Source organism: Phyllostomus hastatus, unplaced genomic scaffold (assembly GCF_019186645.2).
Source record: "Phyllostomus hastatus isolate PE091 unplaced genomic scaffold, TTU_PhHast_1.1 phas_contig_86, whole genome shotgun sequence".
Taxonomy (NCBI): domain Eukaryota; kingdom Metazoa; phylum Chordata; class Mammalia; order Chiroptera; family Phyllostomidae; genus Phyllostomus; species Phyllostomus hastatus.
The window spans coordinates 28,854,662-28,875,372 of NW_025333977.1; the positions used below are offsets into that span (position 1 = coordinate 28,854,662).

The following is a 20,711-nucleotide window of genomic DNA, read 5'->3' on the forward strand; positions in this document are numbered from 1 at the left end:
CAAATGGCACATTTAAGATTTGTGCATTTCACTGCATATAATTTTACCACAGCAAAAAAAACCCCAAAAACCCATAAACAAATATTGGACTCTTAATTAATGACAGGCGTGCTGAAATGTTTAGAGGTGAAGTGTATTGATATCTACCACTTACACTGAAATGCATTAAAAATAAGATATATTGGTGCATAGAAACATGAATAGATATTTAAATTTCTATATAATAAAGTAAATATAGCAAAATGTTAATTATACAATAGAATCTAGGTGATAAATACAGGAGATGTTACTACAATTTTATCAAATTGTTCATATTTGAATATTTTGATAAAACATTAGGGGGAAAATTCTATTATCAACTATATAGTCCACCAAAGTATTCTGGGTTTCAATAGCTCACCAATATTTCAGTGGTCTTTACCCCCAACAAAGAAAGCTTCTGCCATCTGGGACTGCTGTTTGTTTTCTGGTGGTGAACTGAGAATCTCTTTGATTTTCTGTCCTATATTTCTATTCTAAAACCCTTATAATTAACATAGTTGGAAGTGTAATGTCAGAGGACCCAGTGTTATCCAGTGCCAACAAACAGACCCAGACACAGCCATCAGCCTTCAGGGTGGGTTGGCTCATTGTCCAAGTTACAAGGATGGAAACCTACCATAGTTTTATTCAAAAGATTAAATTAAAGGACAGTGGCTTTAAATTGTAGAATGAATCACGAGCCAAATTTATTTAATCTGTTGTTCATTTGCTAGCTGCCAAGATTTGAAATATTACTCCTGGGTCTCTGCATTGCTTTCTGTTGCTTCCATAGTTAATAATAGGTAAAGTTCAGTCGCTCTAAACTGGGGAATGGATCTTTCTAAGTGTTGGTTTTTCCCAGATGACCACAGTCTCCAAGGATGGATAGGAGAGTAAGTTTTCACAACCGCTTTCCTTTGATATTCCAATCCTTTTCATATTAACCACAATTCTGAACTTTCTAGTCTTGTTTGCTGTTTCACAAGTCTGTGCTTCTTAAAAATAATGGTAAAATTCTTTAATGTAGCCATCTTAGATATGAGAAAAAGATAAATTTTTATTAAAATAACTAGATATCTTATGAAAACATAAAATTATGGATTTATGGAGTGAATCAGTAATCTTATAACCCATAATGGGTTTTCTTTTGTCACTTTTAAAAATTTATTTAGTTTTAGAAAGAGGGAAAGGAGGAAGAAAGAAAGGGAGAGAAGCATCAATGTGAGAGGAAAACATCGATCTGTTGCCTCTCATACGCACCCCGACCAGGGACCGAACCCAGGCATGTGCCCTGACCAGGAATCAAACTGGTGACCTTTCACTTTGAGGGGCAGTGCCCAACCAACTGAGCCGCTCTAGCCAGGACTTGTGATGTTTTAGGCCACTAAATACTTGTGAAAGCAAATATTTGTATCTTAAACTAACAAAATGATCAACTTGCAGTTGTCTATGTACTTGTGGCTATGCAATGGAATTCATGGTACAAGCTAAAGTTTATATGATAGAGGTATATAAAAAATCAGGGTTCACTTAAAAAATAAATATTTTCAAAGGAACGTAAAAGAAAACAAAAATCATGAGAATTATAGTGTTGTTAAGCAATGTATATCCAAAAAGTCATTACATCTTCTGCTTTCTTTTTGCAATAAAACCTACACTGACAATCTTTCTTTTCTACACACTAATAAAATCTGCAGACTTTTAAAGAAAAAAAACTATATATCACCTTCTTCTACTTTTCAGGCCTGTTGTTAGATGTCAGTTTATGTCAGTTTATGCCAGTATAGGTGTAAAATGTGTCACAGGTAGAAAATACATATTCTAAATATACTCATATGTATATACTCATATACTCATAAGTATATTCATAAATATACTCATGATATGATATCCTTTTGTCTTACCCTAAACTATTGCCTCAAAGTAGTGAACAAAAGGAAGTGCTGACCTACCTTTTAGGACCTAAGAAGTTGCAAAAGTTACGTTGTGGCTATAAGCCCATTTTTCACCTGCAGCCTATTGATGAGATGAGAACCACTGGTGATGAGAATCACTTCAGAAAACAGTTACTAGAGTCTTATGCACTGAAATCTTCCCATCCCACCCCGACCTTACGCGCGATAAGTTGCTGTAAGGGAACATCTCAGAGAACTTGCCATGTGTTCAGGTGATGGAGAACCCAGAAGACTGACTTGCACCTGGAAAAGTCTAAGCCAAGGACTGACTGGAGCTGGCCCTGATGACAGAGTGAGGAGGGAAGGCTCTTGTGGGATTAGCCAGCACTTTCAGAATTTGGTGGAACAAAAAACCGCGAGCACTTCAAGTGAACCAGAGCACACACTGCAGTAGGTGGCTGGCATGAGTGCCCTTAAAGCATCTTCATTCTAGAGATATGTGTGCCTAACAAGAAAACCCCGAGAGAAAAGTGTGACGCCAGAAGCAAGAGCTATGGGAACAGTTGCAGGGCCAGCGGAAGGTGCTTGCCCACATTAGAATACAGTGCAGCGGGTAGCTGAAAGTCTTCAAGCAACTCACCAATCGTCGACCCATGAGAGAGAGCCAGTGGCTCTGCATCTGTTAGACAGGAGGACCTGTACCAATGTGGCGGCAGTCAAGCAGAGCGATTAGGGGAAGAGGTAGAACAATAGAGAAAAGCGGACTCCCTCATTGCAAGTGTCCACACCTAAGTCTGATTAAGAGTTGTGGAAGAGAAGGTGCTTTATGCTGAACGAGGGTGCTCTGTCCAGGTAACACCATTGGTTAGAGCATCATCTCAATTTGCAATAAATGTATAAATAGGTGGAACAACAAATGGATGTTTCTCTCCTTTCTATGCTCTCTGTGAAATCAAAAAATGAAAACTAAACTGAATGAGGGATTAAAGTTTTTATTTTGAATAAAATAAATTTTTTAAGTCATGAAGAAAAGACTATGTGATGGTGCCTCAAAGTTTTGAGAAAAGCTTTCAGATCTCCCCCCCAGAAAATTTTCATAGTGGGGAAGGGAATGATATTCAGGCATATTTGAAAGACAGTAAGAAAAATAAAGCCTTTAATATTTAACCTCACAAAACCCAGCTAGTTCATAAAAATAATACATAAAGAACAAGCAAAAAACATGTATCCATAGAAATTTAGAGCTAAGGTGGATTTTATTACTGTTTCCATCCATGTGAAAATTTGCTCTTTCTCCATGTGAGAAGATTATACTTGCCCACCCACTGACATCAGGCTTACCATATTACTTGATTTGGCCAATGAACAGTGAGTGGGAGTGATGTACAATTTTAAGCAGAGACAAGAGTCCTAGTGTGATTCTACCATTATTCTTTGTCCCCTGCCACAAGAACAGCATGTTCCAGATAGAGGCTGCTCCTTTAGCCCAGATCCCAAAGTGAAGAACATGTGAAACTTGTTCACAGCTAACCTGTAGCCGAAGTGAAAAAATATGATGAATGAGAAATAATACTTCTGTTGTTGTTGTAAACCACTAAGGTTTGGAGGGTTGTTTGTTACTGCAGCATAACTAACATAAGCTGCCTGATACACAAAGTATTTGCTAAAACCAAAATACAAGCTTAAAAAGTTTAAAAAATATATAAAATATTATAAAGTAGTTCATGGTAAGAGGTAAAGTAAGTGGCACTGGCAATAAATATTATAAATTTAGAGAAGGGTAAGATGGCATAATACTGAAATGGTCAGAGTTGCTCTTAAAAGTTGAAGGTGGAGGTAGAAGAGGATATAAAGGATAATAAAAAGTGATGGGAAAAATTAATATTAATAAAGGCAAATTTTTAAAAAGTTGGAAACAATAAAACACACTATAATGTTATAAGGTCATTCAAAATCATGTTACAGAGGGATCTTTTTTTTTAATTTTACTTTAATCATTGTTCAAGTACAGATTTCTCCCTTTTACTCCCATTCCAGCCCACCCACCCAACCCTCCCCACTTCCCTCCCATTACCACCCTCCCCCTAGCTTTTGACCATGTGTCCTTTAAATTTGTTCCTATAAACCCTTCCCATTCTCCCCTGAAATTCCCTCTTCTCTCCCCACAGAGGGATCTTTAAGGGCAGAAAAAGAGGCTTATATCTTACTGCTTAAGTTTTTAAAAGCATGTTAAAAATAAAAATATACAAAGTGAGCCTCTTTTTATAAATGAAAAAGTGTATGTTTTTCTTCTCCCTCCTTTACTAGGCAAAAAAGAAAAACTACCTTGAAAGACTAACAGTATTTATCTTTGAGCAATACAAGGGTGTTATGTTTACAATTTCTTCTTTTTGCTTATATGACGTAAAGAAGGAAGCATATTTTAAAATAAAAAACAAAACAAACAAACACAGGAGAGATACACAAACTAAAGGAACATGAAGATAGTGTCTGAGCTCTGGTGATAGCAATGAAAAAAAGGGAGGTACAAGAAGCTATATACAATAAGAATTGATAGCAACTTAGTTCATCAGCCTTTGAAATGCTCTGGAACTTCAGCATTCATTCATACTGAAGACATTTTAGATCAACATACTGTTTGGATATTTATATCAGTTCCTTCCTTCACGCTTCTCAAGTGTGAACTCCATTCTCTTGTCCCTGCTAATACTGATACCTGTGCTCTTTTTCCTCTCATTTTTTCCTAAATCTCCCTCTCTAATCTTCTCTCTGTTGTATATAAATTCTTGCACACACCTAGAAAACACTGTGCCTTTCACATAGTAGATGCTCAGTAGATATTTGTTGAGTGAGTAAGTTTTTTGGTTCGCAGGCCCGTGCTCAATCCACTGAGCTATACCAGCCAGGGCTGTTTTTTCACAGTGTTATTCCACTGGGATACCCTTATCAATGCTCTTCATGTGTAAACCTGTTGCTTCTCCTCTTGTGCTCCTATTTGAAGTGAATGGTGCCACCACCCACTTAGTTGGCCAAACCAGAAGTCTAAGAGTGTCCTAGACTCACCATTAACTTGAAAAGTCTCATTGGTTCTGTCTCCTTCATGTCTCTCAAGTCAGTTTCCTCTGATCTTTTTTGCCCAGCCCCCAACCCAGGCACTCATCATTCTGCCCATGATTACTGCATGAGTCTTGCCTGCAGACTTTCCTCTTTCATTCCATTCTCATTCTCTGGCCAACCTCCAGGGTGATCTTTTTACAATGCAGTCCCGATTACATCACTACACAATTTTAAATCCTTTGACAAGGCTTCCCAGAGATTTCAGGTAAAAAAAAAAATTGTTCATGGTGTGTAGACAAATTTTTCACCATCAGGTCTCTCCCTTTCTTCTGCCAAACTACACACACCAAGTATGTTGAAAATATCTGTAGCTCTTGGAACACATCCTGCTCTCATGTACCTGAGTGCTCTCTGCCCGGAACGCTCTTTCTCCCATCTTCATCCTCTTTTCCTTCTGATTGAATTCTACTCTCATCTTTCTGCAAAATTCAGCTCAGGCATCACCTTCTCTGTGAAGTCCACCTTAGTTAGAATTTTCTGTACTCCCTTTGTTCTCCCCAAACACCTCTAGCTACTTTGAATTGATTACAACACTTTATACCATACTGGAATCATTTATTTATTCTGTGTCTTTCTTACTGCAATATCAGTTTTTGGAATTACCAATCATGTCTTATTTATCCCATGCTTGGCATATAGTTGATGCTCAACAAATATTAATGTTAAAGGTCTTGGCCATTAATAAAGTATGAAGACTAAACAGAATGGAGAAATCCAAGTTGACCAAAGTTTTGATACTGGGTCATTATGAAAACTGAGGCTCTGAGAACAGATACAGGAAAGTTTGGAGGCATAGTTAGTTCAGGAAGGATGGTGCTTTGGCTTTATGCGTAATGAATTTGAACTGAGAGTATCCAAAGGGAAAAGATAAATAGGGGAATTTTTCCTTATGTAACCACAATACTCTCACCCACAAAGACCCATGGCAAGCACAACACCATGGGAGACACAGGGCACAGCTAACCCCTCGCTGGAGTGACAGCATCCTGGATAGTATAAGGCTGCCTCCTTCACCTCTCCTCTCAGTATTGTGTGAAAAAGGGATAAGATTAAAATATATACCATATTTTGGGGGCTATAAGAGGGACTCCCCTGCCAAATTTGGGAGGAATAATGGTTGTTAATGCTGCTGTTGAGTTCTGTTTATATTTACATTGATGAAATATTGTGTTATTTATGTTATTTATGTTATTAAATATTTTACCACATTTTTGCTTCAAAAATTTTTTTCCTATTTTCCTCCTCTAAAACCTAGGTACGTCTTATGGTCTGAAAAATACAGTACCTATCTGCTCATACTTGCAAAAAAGAAACACTGAGAAGATAAATCAAAACTAATACAAAGGCAGATGGAAGGAATTCTTTCCAGAGTGTATTTTATTATGTAGTTTTAGATTTGGTGTCATGTTAACATGTTACATATCTAATAGATAAATCAAAAAGAAAAAATTCCTAAAATATTTTAAAAATGGAAATAAATATTTTATCTTTTTAACTCTATACCAAGTTGGTGATATAACCACATAGAGAAAATAATTACTTCAAGTTACTGACACAGAATTTTAACTATATGTCCTCAGTGGAATATATTTTAAGGACAAATAGAGCTTCAAAGGAATCATGAGCCATGCATTCAATAGTCTTATTGTTAATTGTTATAGTTTATTGTTAACAGTATATTAGTGTTATTTTGAAACTATTTTTTAAATTGCAGGATAAAGCAAATAACTGTGTTACTAGGAATAATTTTCACAGATATGTATGGGGGGTATCCCTTATAATGTTAGAGTTAAATTGGAAATATGGGTATGAGCCTGTGATTTTTTTAATTTCCAGAAATGTATATTTCTGAGCTCTGACCACTGAAAAGGCCTGGATGGAATGACAGCACAGATTGTGGCCTTTAAATACCATTTCCCACTGCAGAAGCCAAGGCCCCCAGAGGGATGTGCGGTTCCAGATCTAGGACCTGATTATATATACAATCATCACACAGAAATTTAATTTTCAAGCATATTTTAGATGAGGAGGTCCTGGGGGACACACTTGGTTTAACCAAAAGAGATAACCTTGTACAATTAGAACACACACTTATTATTTTAGAAAGTGAAGTAAAACTACCAAGTGAAGTGGACATTCATATTTGCATTCTCTATCTGTGGACAGATCTTGGGAAACCAAATTACAAGCAGAAGTAGCGTGCTGTGAACCAAACCAGTAGGACAGAGTTAGCTGGATGAGCCTAGTGGCTGATGTTATCAACCCATGATCATCTGAGGCATACGTCTCCACACACATAACTCGGTGTGTGCTTGCTACGTAGAGTGGCTTCTTTTTTTCCCTTCTCATCTGGTATTGCAGAATTAGAGAACTGTGGCCTCTGTTCACTCTTGTTCACCTTCCCTTCATTATGCTTTTCTTCAGGCTACTTCCCTTCTCACAGACAAATTCTTTCTTTAGATATAACAAGACTATCAAGTCTTAGAAGCAAAAGACCACTTCTGTCCCTGCAGACAGACTGTGCCACTTAACATATAACATTAGATAACCACATTTCCCATGAAAATTCAGATTTCTGACCTCTCTTTAAAAAAAAAAGAAGAAAAGAAAAATAGAAAAAAAGGAATCAAACAACAGTTAGCAGAGTAATGGTAGCAGTGCACAATCCTCAGTTCACCATGGACTTCACCCAGCCTGAGTCCCGCATTTCTGTCACCTGTCACTGTAGGTATTGAGTTTGCACCCTGGATTTTAAGGTACCTCTTTAGGATCAGTCACTCTTCTGAGCCATTACCCTTGTTTGGTAGTTAACCCTAGGAAGGCAATTCTTCTTCCTAGTATCCAGGTTCAAAGCCTATCTCCCTTTTGGCCTTCTACCTGCATTTGCACTGTCTACTGATGAGCTGATTAATGCCATGAAATGGAATGAGTTTGCTGAAGCAAAGGACGCTGAAGATGGAGCCTTGGCAAAAACCTATAGCAGAAAAATGAGAGGAGGAAAAGAAGCCTCTTCAGAATGGGGTTCCTAATTGCCCTTCTCTTTCTTGTGATTGTTTTTTCTTTAACAAAATTTCCACCCAGAAAGTTGAGAATCAGTACTCTTTCTGGAGTGAAGTCAAAAGCCCTGACACAAATAATTTTCTCACCTGAAGTTTCTCACCTGAAGATTCCTTAGCTGAGATTTTGCACACATTTTCCTGTCACACGCTGACATTCCTGACATAGGCATGTGCTCAACTATCCCCTTTGTGCAAACTGTGCACAGGCTGAAACCCAAATTATTTTTGGTCCCCATTACAGATGTTAGCCTGTGTTCCATTTTTAACTCTGACGTAGGCACATGCCCTGGTTGCCCAGGAGACATGAATCTGGGCTAACCAGAGAGAAGAGTGCCCTGAGGAAGGGCAAATTTTGTTTCTCTGTGGCCCTATCTCCAACCTCACCCTCCCACCCCTGTTCCTCCCCACAGAGACCCATGGTAAGCACACATCCATGCAGGTGCATGGACACAGCTGACCCACACTGCCGGACAGCAGCTGGACAGGGAGCCAAGACAGTTGAGGCTCCCTGATCTCCCCTTCTCTTTGCTGCGCTGCTTAAGCCAGTTCTGCCTGCTCAAAAGAGCCAGTCTGGCTTCTCTGCCTGGGTCAAATCTCATTAAACACTCTCAGTGCTGAAAGCCAATCCTTTGTCACACTGCTTCCCATTACACTTGTCCATGTATTTTACTTATGTGTTTGATTAATGTCTGCTTCTCTCTCTACGAGAACAAGGACCATGTCTGCTTTGTTTGTGATGTATATGCAGCATCTCGTATACTCCAAGAGTAGGCATGCAACAACAACTGTGAATAAACCCTAGACCACTGTCAGTGGTAAGGACCTTAGATGGCATTCAGCCAGCTTTCCTCATTTAATGAGTGAGGCGAACCAATTCTTTCAAATCACATGGATTTTCATAAACACAATAGTAAGTGTAGTAAGACTATAGGCTCTGAAGGCAGAATGCCTGGGTTCATATCTGGGTTCTACCACTTACTTAACGTCTCTGTGCCTCAGTCTCCTCATCTGGAAGATAAGGATAATTATTCCAACCCATGAGGTTATTATAAGGATGAGATGATATTTGTAAGTGTTTAAAACAGTACTTGGTACATAGTAAGCTGAAGCCTTATATTTGTATGTTTGTTAAGAAAAAATAGAGGGGGGAATAAGACTGTGTTCTAGTCTCTTAACTCTCTGTCTAGTGCTTTTCACAGAAGTGCCTAATATTATTTTGTCATTGGTGTAGACTAGTGCTAGCCAATGGAATTTTCTGTCATGATGGAAAGAAAGGCTCTACACTTTCCAATATAATAGTGCACTGAACAGATGTGACTACTGAGCGTTTGAAATGTGGCTAGTGTGACTGGGGGAATTAATTTTTTTTATTTCATTAGAATTTGAATTTAGACCACTCTGAAGGACAGTCAAGAGCAGGGATCCCTGCAGCAGACAAGCCATCATGGCTGATAGGATCAGCTACCCTAAGCCCAGGGGGATCCTTTAGAGTGTCAGCAGCAACATAGTCTCCAGGAAGCCCAGAAACTCCCCACATCCTTATCTGGGTCAGGCCTCCCAGGCCAGGCACCTGGCATCAAGGCAGTATTGCCATTCTACCAGGTAGCTGTGCAGGTGGGCATACCCTGTTGGAACTGTAGCTGAATAAACCAATTAAGAGCATCTTTTTTTTTTTTTAGGGCCATACACCACAACTCTAAAAACAGTCCACGGCTTAAAAAAATGTTCAGAGCTTTAACATGAACATTATTTTCAACCTGTTTTAAAATATATATACTTCAAGAACATTTAAAATGCTACTTCGGGAGAACTCTTTCTCCATATGTAGAGCTATCTACTGCCACTAAAAAAAAAAAAATCAATCCAAGAAAAAGGCAAGACCTCAACTGGTTGGATTCCAAATTAAGCTACAGCTTGAGCTAAAAATATCTTGCCAGTGTTAAGAATCTGTTCTCTGAATTTAAATGGCTTGTCTCTCTCCCAGAGGACAACATTCACTGTGTTCTGTGGCAGGATTGGACTCTGGGAAAGCACACTTCATGTTTTCTCTGGACTCACTTCTACTTTATGTTCAGAGTAAAAGTAACCAACCACAGTTCTAGGTTCTACTCATATGTGTTATTAAGTGTAACGAGCATAAATATCTGTAGCTTCTCTTAGTACAAAGGGTAAGTGTGTGAGATTCAACTTTGTATAAATAATCCTAAAGGTATGCATAACAGCCTGAAGGTATGTTCTAAAAATAGATTTTACCTTCTTTTTTTCCCAACCATGTTATCATTTACTCTATTTTCTCCTAATTACCACATAGAGATTCTATGTTTTTTAATTTCAAAAACTATTTTTGTTTTTCCTCTGGAACTCTGGGATAGCTCTCCATGTGGCAGTAAAGGCCAGAATAAAAAATAAGTTGCAGGCTCAATATGTGGTAAAAATGACATTTCAAAATGGATTGCATTACAGATACTTAAACATTTTTTAATACCACAGACAGTAGGACTGTATGTGTACCAGGTAAGGACGCCGCAGCAAGGAGGTGGCCACCTGCAAGTCAAGGAGACTGTCCTCACCAGAAAGCCACCCTGCCAGCACCTTGGATCTTGGACTTCAAGATCCAGAACTGTAAAAAAAAAGGAATTTCTGTTGTTTAAGGCACGTAGTCTGTGGTATTCTGTTGAGGCAGCCCGAACAAACTAATACAGAGTTTAGCATTTGGTTTAGAACATTTCTCAGTTCTTACTAAAGAACAGGCTTTCAAATGGTCATGTTTTTAAATGATGAAACTATTCTTATGCCTTCATGCCTTGCTTCTCCATTTAAAAGAGATGGACTCCAGGGCCGTGTTTTATTGTTATGCCATACCACTGCCTGGTACGCACGGAACACCCCTTCTCCTTTACAGTATACAAACTTCTGTACAAATGCTCAAAAGCCACTCTCAGCACACTGAGTGATTTCAGGAAAAATGACTTAAAAATAGCAATAAAATTAACATAGCTGTTGACACTAAGTGCTTACACTGTAGCAGACACACTATTCTAAGTGCTCTTCTTGTATTGCTTCATTTAATTTTCACAACAGTCCTGTCAGGTAGTTACTATTATTATCCGATTTCACAGATGAGGGAACCAGGCACAAAGTTAATTAAGTAACTTGTCCCAGGTTTTTATAGGTAGAATATTTAGAACTGAGATTGCTACAACTGGAATTGGCCTAGTTTACCTAGACATCTGTCCTTATCATTAACATCCTAATAAGAAGTATTACCAATTGACAATGTGTTGAAGACAATTTACTTATTTTCAGAGGCAACTTAAAATTTAAATAGAATATAAGTTCTGTGAGGAAACTAAGTGCTACATGTGATGCTGGAAGTCGACAGCAAGATACTAGTATTTGGCTTTAAACTGAATTCAAGCTTTCTTTGCTTGTCTCTACCCCAGTATCACTGAAGAGAAAACATTTTACACTTCATTTTGCAGATATCTGACCAAATATTTCTCACAAGATTCTAATGTCTAAACCAAAAATGGAGTTTCTTGGTCCATAAAGCTAAGGATACCCTTTGCCCCTTTGAGAGCCACTCTATAAAGCTTTGTTTGAGTGGTTTATTGATCTCTGTTTTATTCTATCTCAAACTCAACACCATCTTTATTATCTTTATTGCAAAAGCCTGAACTATGCTTCTGTGCCAAGACCCTGTCAAGTTATGCTCCAGACTGAATTTTCTTAGTCTGTTGTATAAACTTTGAAAACCAGAGAACAGACTCTTCCTCTCCCTTTTCCTTGTTAAACAATTCCTTAGGTGATAAATAAATTACAGTGTTACACACATAGAAATTCTCAACCAACAGTTCTGAGCTGCAGGAAAAAAATTTTTTTTGCACTATGCTCAGAATTAACAACATCAGAAAAATTAACTTTACATATGAATGGTTACAAATGGACTTCACAGAATAGGGAACATAAGGAGGCTTGTGGGAAATGGAGGGAAAAAAAATCTGTGAACAATTACTTGACTCAGAGGATAAGAATGTTGTAAGTATGTACACCGTTCTGGGAAAAAGGTCTTTAGCAATGAAATAGTTAAACATGGGGTGAATGCAGACAGCAGCTGGAGGGAGTGTTTACAGTGCAAGGCAGGAAGTGTGGAGTCAATGACTTATGCTGGCCGGAAAGAGTGGAGGGGGAGGGAGAGGGAGAGGAGGGCAGGGGGCCTGGAGCCAAAGATTTCTAGTTGTTCTCAGCCTGGAAGACTTTCTCTTACAAACTTAAGCCAGATATTAGCCAGAGATCCTCTCCCATTGTTGCAGAAAGGATGAAAAGGTGCTGAGTGCAGATAGAGTGAAGCCAAAGTTGGGAGATACAGGAGTTGTGCCCAGAACTTCCAGCATTTGTATGGAGAGACATAAAAGTAGGAACTGACAGCTTTTGACATCTAGAAAAACACTTGATAAAGCCTTCCTAAATAATAATCATAATACCTAACACTTGTTTAGCAATTTTTACATGCCAAGAGCTGCATTAAAAGTTTTATCATTATTACCTCATTTAATTCTCGAGAACTCTATGAGGAGAGTCTTTGCTTTACTCTCTCTCTCTTTCCTTCACTCTTTAAATCCTCACTTGAGATACATTTATTGATTTTCTTTTAAAAGAGAGGGAGAGAGAGAGAAAGAAACATCGATCTGCCTCCTGTATGTACCCCCACCAGGGATCAAACCTGCAATCTAGGTATGTCCCCTGACCGGGAACTGAACCTGCAAATTTTTGGTGCACAATACAACACTCCAACCAACTTAGCCACCTAGCCACAGCAATACTGGTTTTCTTCATGTGGTCTCTGAAACTTGATACTTGGGAAAGTCACAGGAAGGCACAAATACTGAAAGATTTCAGTGCAGATCCAGGCAACAAAGCAGGGTCTCAATTAATACTCAGTGACTAACTAATTCACTGTCATAAAGTTCCCCATAAAGGATTCATTGATAGATGCCCCTTACCCTGAAAATTCAGGCAAAACAGAGGTTCAGAAAATTTGAGAAAGCTTAGCACAACCCAGTGGGTATTTCAAATTGTAAAATTTCACTCCCCTTCCCTTTTTCCCATGCTAGCAATTTTTCTATCCCATGAAGATGTTACCATGCAACGTATATTAATCCATTCCTTTGTTTTAAGGATCAAACTAAAATCTGTTTACACATATAAAATGCTGATTACTTTCAAGAAAGACATTATGAAGCTGGGGAAGTTCCCAAGTAGAAATCCCAAAACAACAAAACAAAAACAAAAACAAACACAAACGAAAAAACAAAGGAGAGAGAATGACCTCCAGGGACTCGGACTCTGAGCCAGAGGCCTGCGGTGAAGACTCAGGAGAATGGGAATGATTCCATCCCCAGAAGACAGAAAAAAAGTGAGCTGAGTAATTGGACACAAAATTCTTCATCAAATCCTACAACAAAAGTACACCTGGTATGAACCTAGAATCCAATAATGTCAAGATGCATACAAAAATATTATGTATAATCTTACACACTTGGTACTAAATTTATGGAATCTTTTGTCCAAAAAGTGATGCAGACCAAATATAGAAATTGTCCCCCCCCAAAAAAAGGTTTATATTCAACCATAAAATCCACAACGGGTTATTTAGGAAATTTAAAAGTATTCGAAGGCAGATATACTCCTGACCCTCTATAGTTGGCATGCTAGAGGAAAGTGTGCTCAAGAAAAATGTTCCTGTTTCTCATGTAAAATATTTCCAAATGTTTATTCAAACATAAAAAGGTTTCTGTGTCTACCAAAGGATTTCCCTAGAAAACAACATGTGTTTAATGTTTCCAATTTTATTTGAAAAGTAAATAAGTGAATTTCGTTAATGCCAAAATATACACACTTCAGAGTATATAATAGTAAAAACTTATTTTGAAATAGAAGAATAACCAACAGAAATATAATACCTGAGATGCATGGAGCATTTAATTTTCTAACATTAGGTTAAGTTTATTTCAAAACAGAATGAAATTCAACTTAACTATGATGGGGTTTCTTCTCAACCCACAATGGTTAATTTATTGCTGCCACAAAATAAATCATACTTGCTAACATGAAAGTTATGCAGCTTCCACTTTTATGGATATAAAAGTTGAAATTAATGTGATCTGTCATATTAGAAACACATCAATTGACCATGTTGATTGATAACCCCAAGTATTAATTATTTCTTAATTTTTAAAAACCACTCACTTTCCAAGGAATATGAAATATTCCTTTTTGAACAGATCCCAATTGTCCCATGCCTGCATGTGAGGCAAACTAGGTCTTTCTACTGATTTTACCAGAATGATTTTATGAAATACAACCAGCACCTCCTCACAATTTTCCCCCAGATAAAAACTGTAGCATATATAAAAGTCCATCAACAGTTTTTTAAAATCCAGTAATTAAAAGCAGGACTGCAAAGAAGGGGAGTTCGTGGGGGAGTTCTTTACTGTGAAGTCTGGTTTTCCTGTGAAGTAGAATTTCATCAAACTGAATGTGTTATGAATTTTAAATATATTTAATGCTGAAAGGGAAAAATAAGTATGCAGTTCTTTCTTGCAGGTTTGTCTTTAGATGTGTCTGGTCATTACCCTGGCAACCCTTACAAATGCCAACTGACGTCAAGAAAAGAGGAAAAACACTGCTGAGAGCGTGCACTCCATGCATTATAGATCATTCTGAGGACTTAGAATTCATAGGCACGTGCAAGCAATAAATGGCTTTAAGATGAGCACAAGCAATCCTCTACTTTACAAGCATTCTTCATAAATGTTTTATGGAGTTGCAAATCTGAAAAGAGCATCTTTGAGTTTTTAATTTAAGCAAAGCACAATTCAACTATTGGCTTAGTTGTTCTGTCTCAGTAACTGCCAAGTCTACTAAAATGTTGGCACTAGTAAATCTCATAAACAAATGAAGACTGCCTTTTTCTTTTGAAAGTTTATTTTCCCAACAGTTTATTATTTAAAAAAAAGTTCAGTCATAGAAAGTTGACAGCATTGTATAATGACCACCCATATACCCATCACCCAGAGTCTTCCAGTCTGCCATTAGCATTTTACTTTACTGGCCTTATCACATATTTATCTGTCTATCCATCTATCTATCTATCTATCTATCATCCATCCATCCATTTGTCCCTTTATTCATACCTTCATCCATCTCATTTTTTGATGCAACTCAAATATCAAAACTGCAAGCATGAATATACTTCCCCCTAAATATTTTAGCATGAACATCATTAACTACAATTCAATAGTTTTTCATTTGGTAAAACATTTAGAAACAATGAAATGCACAAATTTTAAGTGTACATTTGCTGAGTTTTTTTTAAATGCATAAAACCTCCTATCAAGATATAAAACATTACTGTCACCCTAGACAGTTCCCACATGCTGCTTCCCAGTTAATCCCCACTCCATCGTCCTCCATAAGCAACTACTCTTCTGATTTCTGAAAGTATGTTTAAGAGCTTTGTAATAGGGCTGATTACTTCTAAGAGCCTCCTCCCTTGAACTGTCCCAAGAAATTCATTCATCCTTCAAATTGCAAGTGCCTATGTTCAGTGCCTGTAGTATTAGTGTGCCCAGCATTTACTTTTCCTCTTGTCAAATCTTTCCCCCAACTTCAACTGTGTAATCACAATACAGTACTCCAGGGGTGAAAGGCAAAATCAGAACAGGGTACATAATTTTCAAGGGTCAGTGAAAAATGAAGATGTGAGACCCTTGTTCAAAATGTATGAAGAATTTGTATGTAAAGCGGGGAGGAAGCTGCGTGGAGGAGGCACAAGGGGAACATTGGAACAACTATAATAGCATAAACAATAAAATATAATTTTAAAAAATGTACTAAGAATTCCAAGATGGTGACAGCCAAGCATTAAACTAAGTGCAGAACCCTTCTAAGCACAGGGCTTTTTGTTTTCTTTTCTTTTCTTTTTAAATTTAATCTTTATTGCATTTTTTTCCCACTACCATTTAGTCCCTTTTCCCACTACCATTTAATCCCCACAGCCCCTCAGCAATCACCACACTGTTGTCCACGTCTATTAACCTTTTTCCTTTTTGCTCAATCCTTCCACCCCCTAACTTCCCCCCAACTAGCTGTCATCCTGTTCTCCATCTATGAGGCTGTCTCAATTTTCCTTGTTAGTTGTTTGTTCATCAGATTCCACATATGAGTGAAAGAAACCATATGGTATTTACCTTTCTCTAAATGGCTTATTTCACTTAGTATAATGTTCTCCAGGTCCACCCATACTGTCACAAAAGGCAAAATTTTCTTTTTTTATGTCCAAGTAATATTCCATTGTGTAAATATCCCATAGTTGTTTTACCCACTCATCTACTAGGGCTGCTTCCATATCTTGGCTAGCGTAAGCAACACTGCCATGAACATAGGGGTGCTTATGTTCTTTTGAATGAGTGTTTTGTTTCCTTTCGATATATTCCCAGAAGTGGGATAGCTGGGTTGAAAAACAGATCCATTTTTAAATTTTTGTGGTATCTCCATACTGCTTTCCACAGTGGCTCCATGAGTCTGCATTCCCACCAACAATGCAAAAGGATTCCCCCTTGTCCTCATCCTCAGCAGCACTTATTTGTTGATTTATTGATGATGGCCAATCTGATAGTAGTGAGAGGATATCTCATTGGGGTTTTAATTTGCATTTCTCTGATGATTAGTGACATCAAGCATCTTTTCATATGTCTATTGGCCATCTGTACATCCTCTTTGGAGAAACGTCTATTCAGGTCCTTTGCCCATTTTTTAATTGGGTTGTTTGGGGTGGGTTTTATTTATTTATTTTTTGTTTTGAGTTTTGTAAGTACTTTATAAATTTTGGATATTAAACCTTTGTCAGATGTATTGATGAATATGTTCTCCCATTCCGTAGGTTGTCTTTTTATTTTGTTGATGGTTTCCTTTGTTGTGAAAAAACTTTTTAGTTTGATGTAGTCCCATTTATTTATTTATTTTTATTTTGTTTCCCTTGCCTGGGGAGATATATCTAATAAAATATCACAACAAGCAATGTCTGAGATTTTGCTACTTATTTTTCTTCTACAGTTTTTATGGTTTCAAGGCTAACTTTTGTCTTTGATCCATTTTGAATTTATTCTTGTGTGTGGTATAAGAAGGTGGTCTAGTTTCATTTTTCTGCATGTATCTGTCCAGTTTTCCCAACACAATTTGATGAATAAACTATCTTTAGCCCAATGTATGTGTCTGTTTCCTCTGTCAAATATTAATTGACTATAAGGATGTGGGTTTATTTCTGCACTCTATTCTGTTCCATTGATCTATGTGTCTGTTTTTATGACAGTACCATGCTATTTTGATTACTATGGTCTTATAGTATAGTTTGATATCAGGTGGTATGATTCCTCTAATTTTGTTCTTTCTCAAGATCGCTGTTGCTATTCAGGGCCTTTCATGGCTGCATATAAAGTTTTGAAATATTTGTCCTAGTTCTGTGAATTAGGTTCTACGTCATTACAATTATTTTTGTTATAGCACAACTTACATATTTCAAATGGACAAAATTAATATCATTTACAGTATCTTAAGATAAATTGCCTTTGAATGGGAGCTTCCTTTCCAGTACTTTGAGGTCTATAAGATGTATCTAGAAAATTTACTACTGTGGAAAATGAGGACTGCTTACATCAAATGGGAGAAGGGGTGGGCCTGTGGTTTTTCTTTTGATTAATTGCTGTAACACTGTCCTTCAGGTGGCTGAGGGAGTTTCATATTTTCTTTAGACATCATTAGGCGCCACAGCTCCTGCAGGACAACTTTAATCCTATATGAATTCTGCCATTTTCCTAGCACTGATATGGCTCTTGGGTCCACCACTCCATTAGAACTATTAGCTCCATTCACATTAATTTTTGTTGCAAATCTTACAAAGGGGGGTGCTTTGGGGTATTTAGGTGCACATTCTATTTTAAGGATGTATATTTGTTTTTTTAATATATTTTATTGATGATGCTATTACAGTTGTCCCATTTCTCCCCCTTTATTCCCCTCCTCCCTGCACACTCCCTCCCATCCACATTCCCCCCCTTTAGTTCATGTCCATGGGTAAAACATATAAGTTCTTTGGCTTCTACATTTCCTATACTATTCTTAACCTCCCCCTGTCTATTTTCTACCTACCATTTATGCTACTTATTTTCTGTACCTTTTTCTCCTCTCTCCCTCTCTCACTCCCCCACTGATAACCCTCCATGTCATTTCCATTTCTGCAGTTCTGTTCCTGTTCTAGTTGTTTGCTTAGTTCATTTTTGTTTCTGGGTTTTTTTTTTAGGTTCAATTGTTGATAATTGTGAGTTTGTTGTCATTTTACTGTTCATATTTTTTATCTTCTTCTTTCTCTTAGATAAGTCCCTTTAACATTTCGTTTAATAAGGGCTTGGTGATGATGAACTTTAACTTGACCTTATCTGGGAAGAACTTTGTTTGCTCTTCCATTCTAAATGATAACTCTGCTGGATAGAGTAATTTTAGATGTAGGTCCTTGCCTTTCATGACTTTGAATACTTCTTTCCAGCCCCTTCTTGCCTGTAAGGTCTCTTTTGAGAAATCAACTCACAGTCTGATGGGAACTCCTTTGTAAGTAACTCCTTTTCTCTTGCTGCTTTTAAGATCCTCTCATCTTTAATCTTGGCTAATGTAATTATGATGTGCCTTGGTGTGTTCCTCCTTCAGTCCAACTTCTTTGGGATCTCTGAGCTTCCTAGACTTCCTGGAAGTCTATTTCCTTTGCCAAATTGGGGAAGTTCTCCTTCATTAATTTTTCAAATAAGTTTTCAACTTCTTGCTCTTCCTGTTCTCCTTCTGGTACCCCTATGATTCAGATACTGGAATGTTTTGAGATGTCCTGGAGGTTCCTAAGCCTCTCCTCATTTTTTTTTTAATTTTTATTTCTTCATTCTGTTCTGGTTGGCTGTTTATTTCTTCCTTCTGGTCCAAATTGTTGATTTGAGTCCCAGTTTTCTTCCCGTCACTGTTGGTTCCTTGTACATTTTCCTTTATTTCACTTTTCATAGCCTTCATTTTTTCCTCTAATTTGTGACCATATTCAACCAATTCAGTGAGCATCCTGATTACCAGTGTTTTGAACTGTGCATCTGATGGCTTGGCTATCTCTTTGTCACTTAGTTGTATTTTTTCTGGAGCTTTGATCCTCTTTCATTTTGGCCATATTTTTTTGTCTCAGCGAACATGTTATGTAGCAAGGGACAGAGCCTTAGGTGTTCACCAAGGCAGGGCAACCCACGTGCCTGCATTGTGATGCTATATGTGGGGGAGGGGTCTGAGAGGGAACCATGCTGCTGGTTCCACTCTCTGCCAGTTTTCAGTCACTTCCCCTGCTTCCCACAAACAAATTGGGCCCTTCTGGTGCTGATTCCCAGGTGGGTAGGTTTGTGTACATTCTAGGAACCTGTGGGTCTTTCCAATGAACTCTCCTATGAGGCTGGGAGTTTCTCCTGCCACCACAACCCTCACAGTTTTTTTGGTCAGAGGTTTTAGGCTTTATTTCCTGATGCTGGAACCCTGGTTTGCACAGTGTCTCGCTCCCCAGTTGTTCCTCCTGGTTTATCTGCATGTGAATGTGGAACTGCTCAGTCCTCCAGCAGCAGCCTTGACAGCCCTTGTCCACAACCCGCTGCCTTACCTGGAATCCTCTCTGCCCAGCTGTCCATCTCCACCCCTCCTACTGGTCTGGATGAATGTTTCTTCTTTAACTCCTTGGTTGTCAGATTTCCATACAGTTCAATTTTATGTCAGTTCTGGTTCTTTTTGTTTTTTAATTTGTTGTTCTCTTTCTTTTGGTTGTGTGAGGAGGCACAGTGTGTCTAGCTACGCCTCTGTCTTGGTGGAAGTCCTAAGGCTGTGTATTTGGTTTTCATAAATTGTTCCTGGAGGCCCAATTATCATCCCTGTCCACCTGGTAAGTGTCATGTCTTCATCATCTTCTAGACCCCAGCTAACGGTACCATCTCCTGCTCCTTTCTGGCCTTCTTCGAGGTCTTTCAGCAGTTGAAAATTATGAGGGACTTTTACCCCAAAGCCCATGGTGGCTGCCATCTTGCATCACTGTCCCATCATTAGAATTTTGATAGGAATTGGGTTCACTCTATAGATTGCTTTGGGTAGAAGCACAGGGCTTTTTCAACTGCACAGTTTGCACACTCATGAAGCTGGCCGCTGTTAAAATATTTTTCTCTGGAAAATGAAAAATTTATTCATGTAATTGTATAGATTTACAAAGAAAAGTAACAAAGGCAAATGACAGAACTAGAAATTCTTAAGTATCTTAGGATCTACCAATTTCAACATTTGCTCTAAGGCACACTGAAGTGGGTAGCAAAATTGCCTCTTAGTTTCCCTTTCCTTCCTCAATAGCTGAATCAATGGATATCTTTATAAACAAAGTTATGTTGAGTCAGTAAAGGTTAACTGTTTCATGGGGCTACAGATCAGGAAACAAGCCACTTCTGTACTAGTAATCTCTGCCCTGGTTGTAATTATACAAAGTCGCTATATTTACATTTTAATTCAC

General features: G+C 37.9%; 1 protein-coding gene across 2 annotated transcripts; it reads right to left on the minus strand.

The window, feature by feature from the left end:
* Positions 1-17,848: 17,848 nt before the first annotated feature.
* On the minus strand, positions 17,849-20,236 carry LOC123827233 (ubiquitin-conjugating enzyme E2 variant 1-like). Of its 2 annotated transcripts, none has more exons than XM_045851685.1 (2): positions 20,067-20,236; positions 17,849-17,996 (listed from the first exon to the last, which is right to left on the minus strand). In XM_045851685.1, the coding sequence occupies exons 1-2, from the start codon at positions 20,234-20,236 to the stop codon at positions 17,849-17,851; spliced, it is 318 nt and encodes a 105-aa protein (XP_045707641.1). The 2 variants fall into 2 exon arrangements, with proteins under 2 accessions (XP_045707641.1, XP_045707640.1); XM_045851684.1 differs by having other exon boundaries at positions 17,849-18,095; positions 20,040-20,236.
* Positions 20,237-20,711: the final 475 nt, after the last annotated feature.

Bases quoted from the DNA above. Each gene is read 5' to 3' on its own strand.
- LOC123827233 (XM_045851684.1), bottom strand. From the start codon at position 20,236: ATGGCAGCCACCATGGGCTTTGGGGTAAAAGTCCCTCATAATTTTCAA. The intron at 18,096-20,039 runs CCTTAGGACTTC...ACAAATATACAT, and splicing joins TATGAAAACCAAATACACAG to CCTTAAAATAGAATGTGCAC.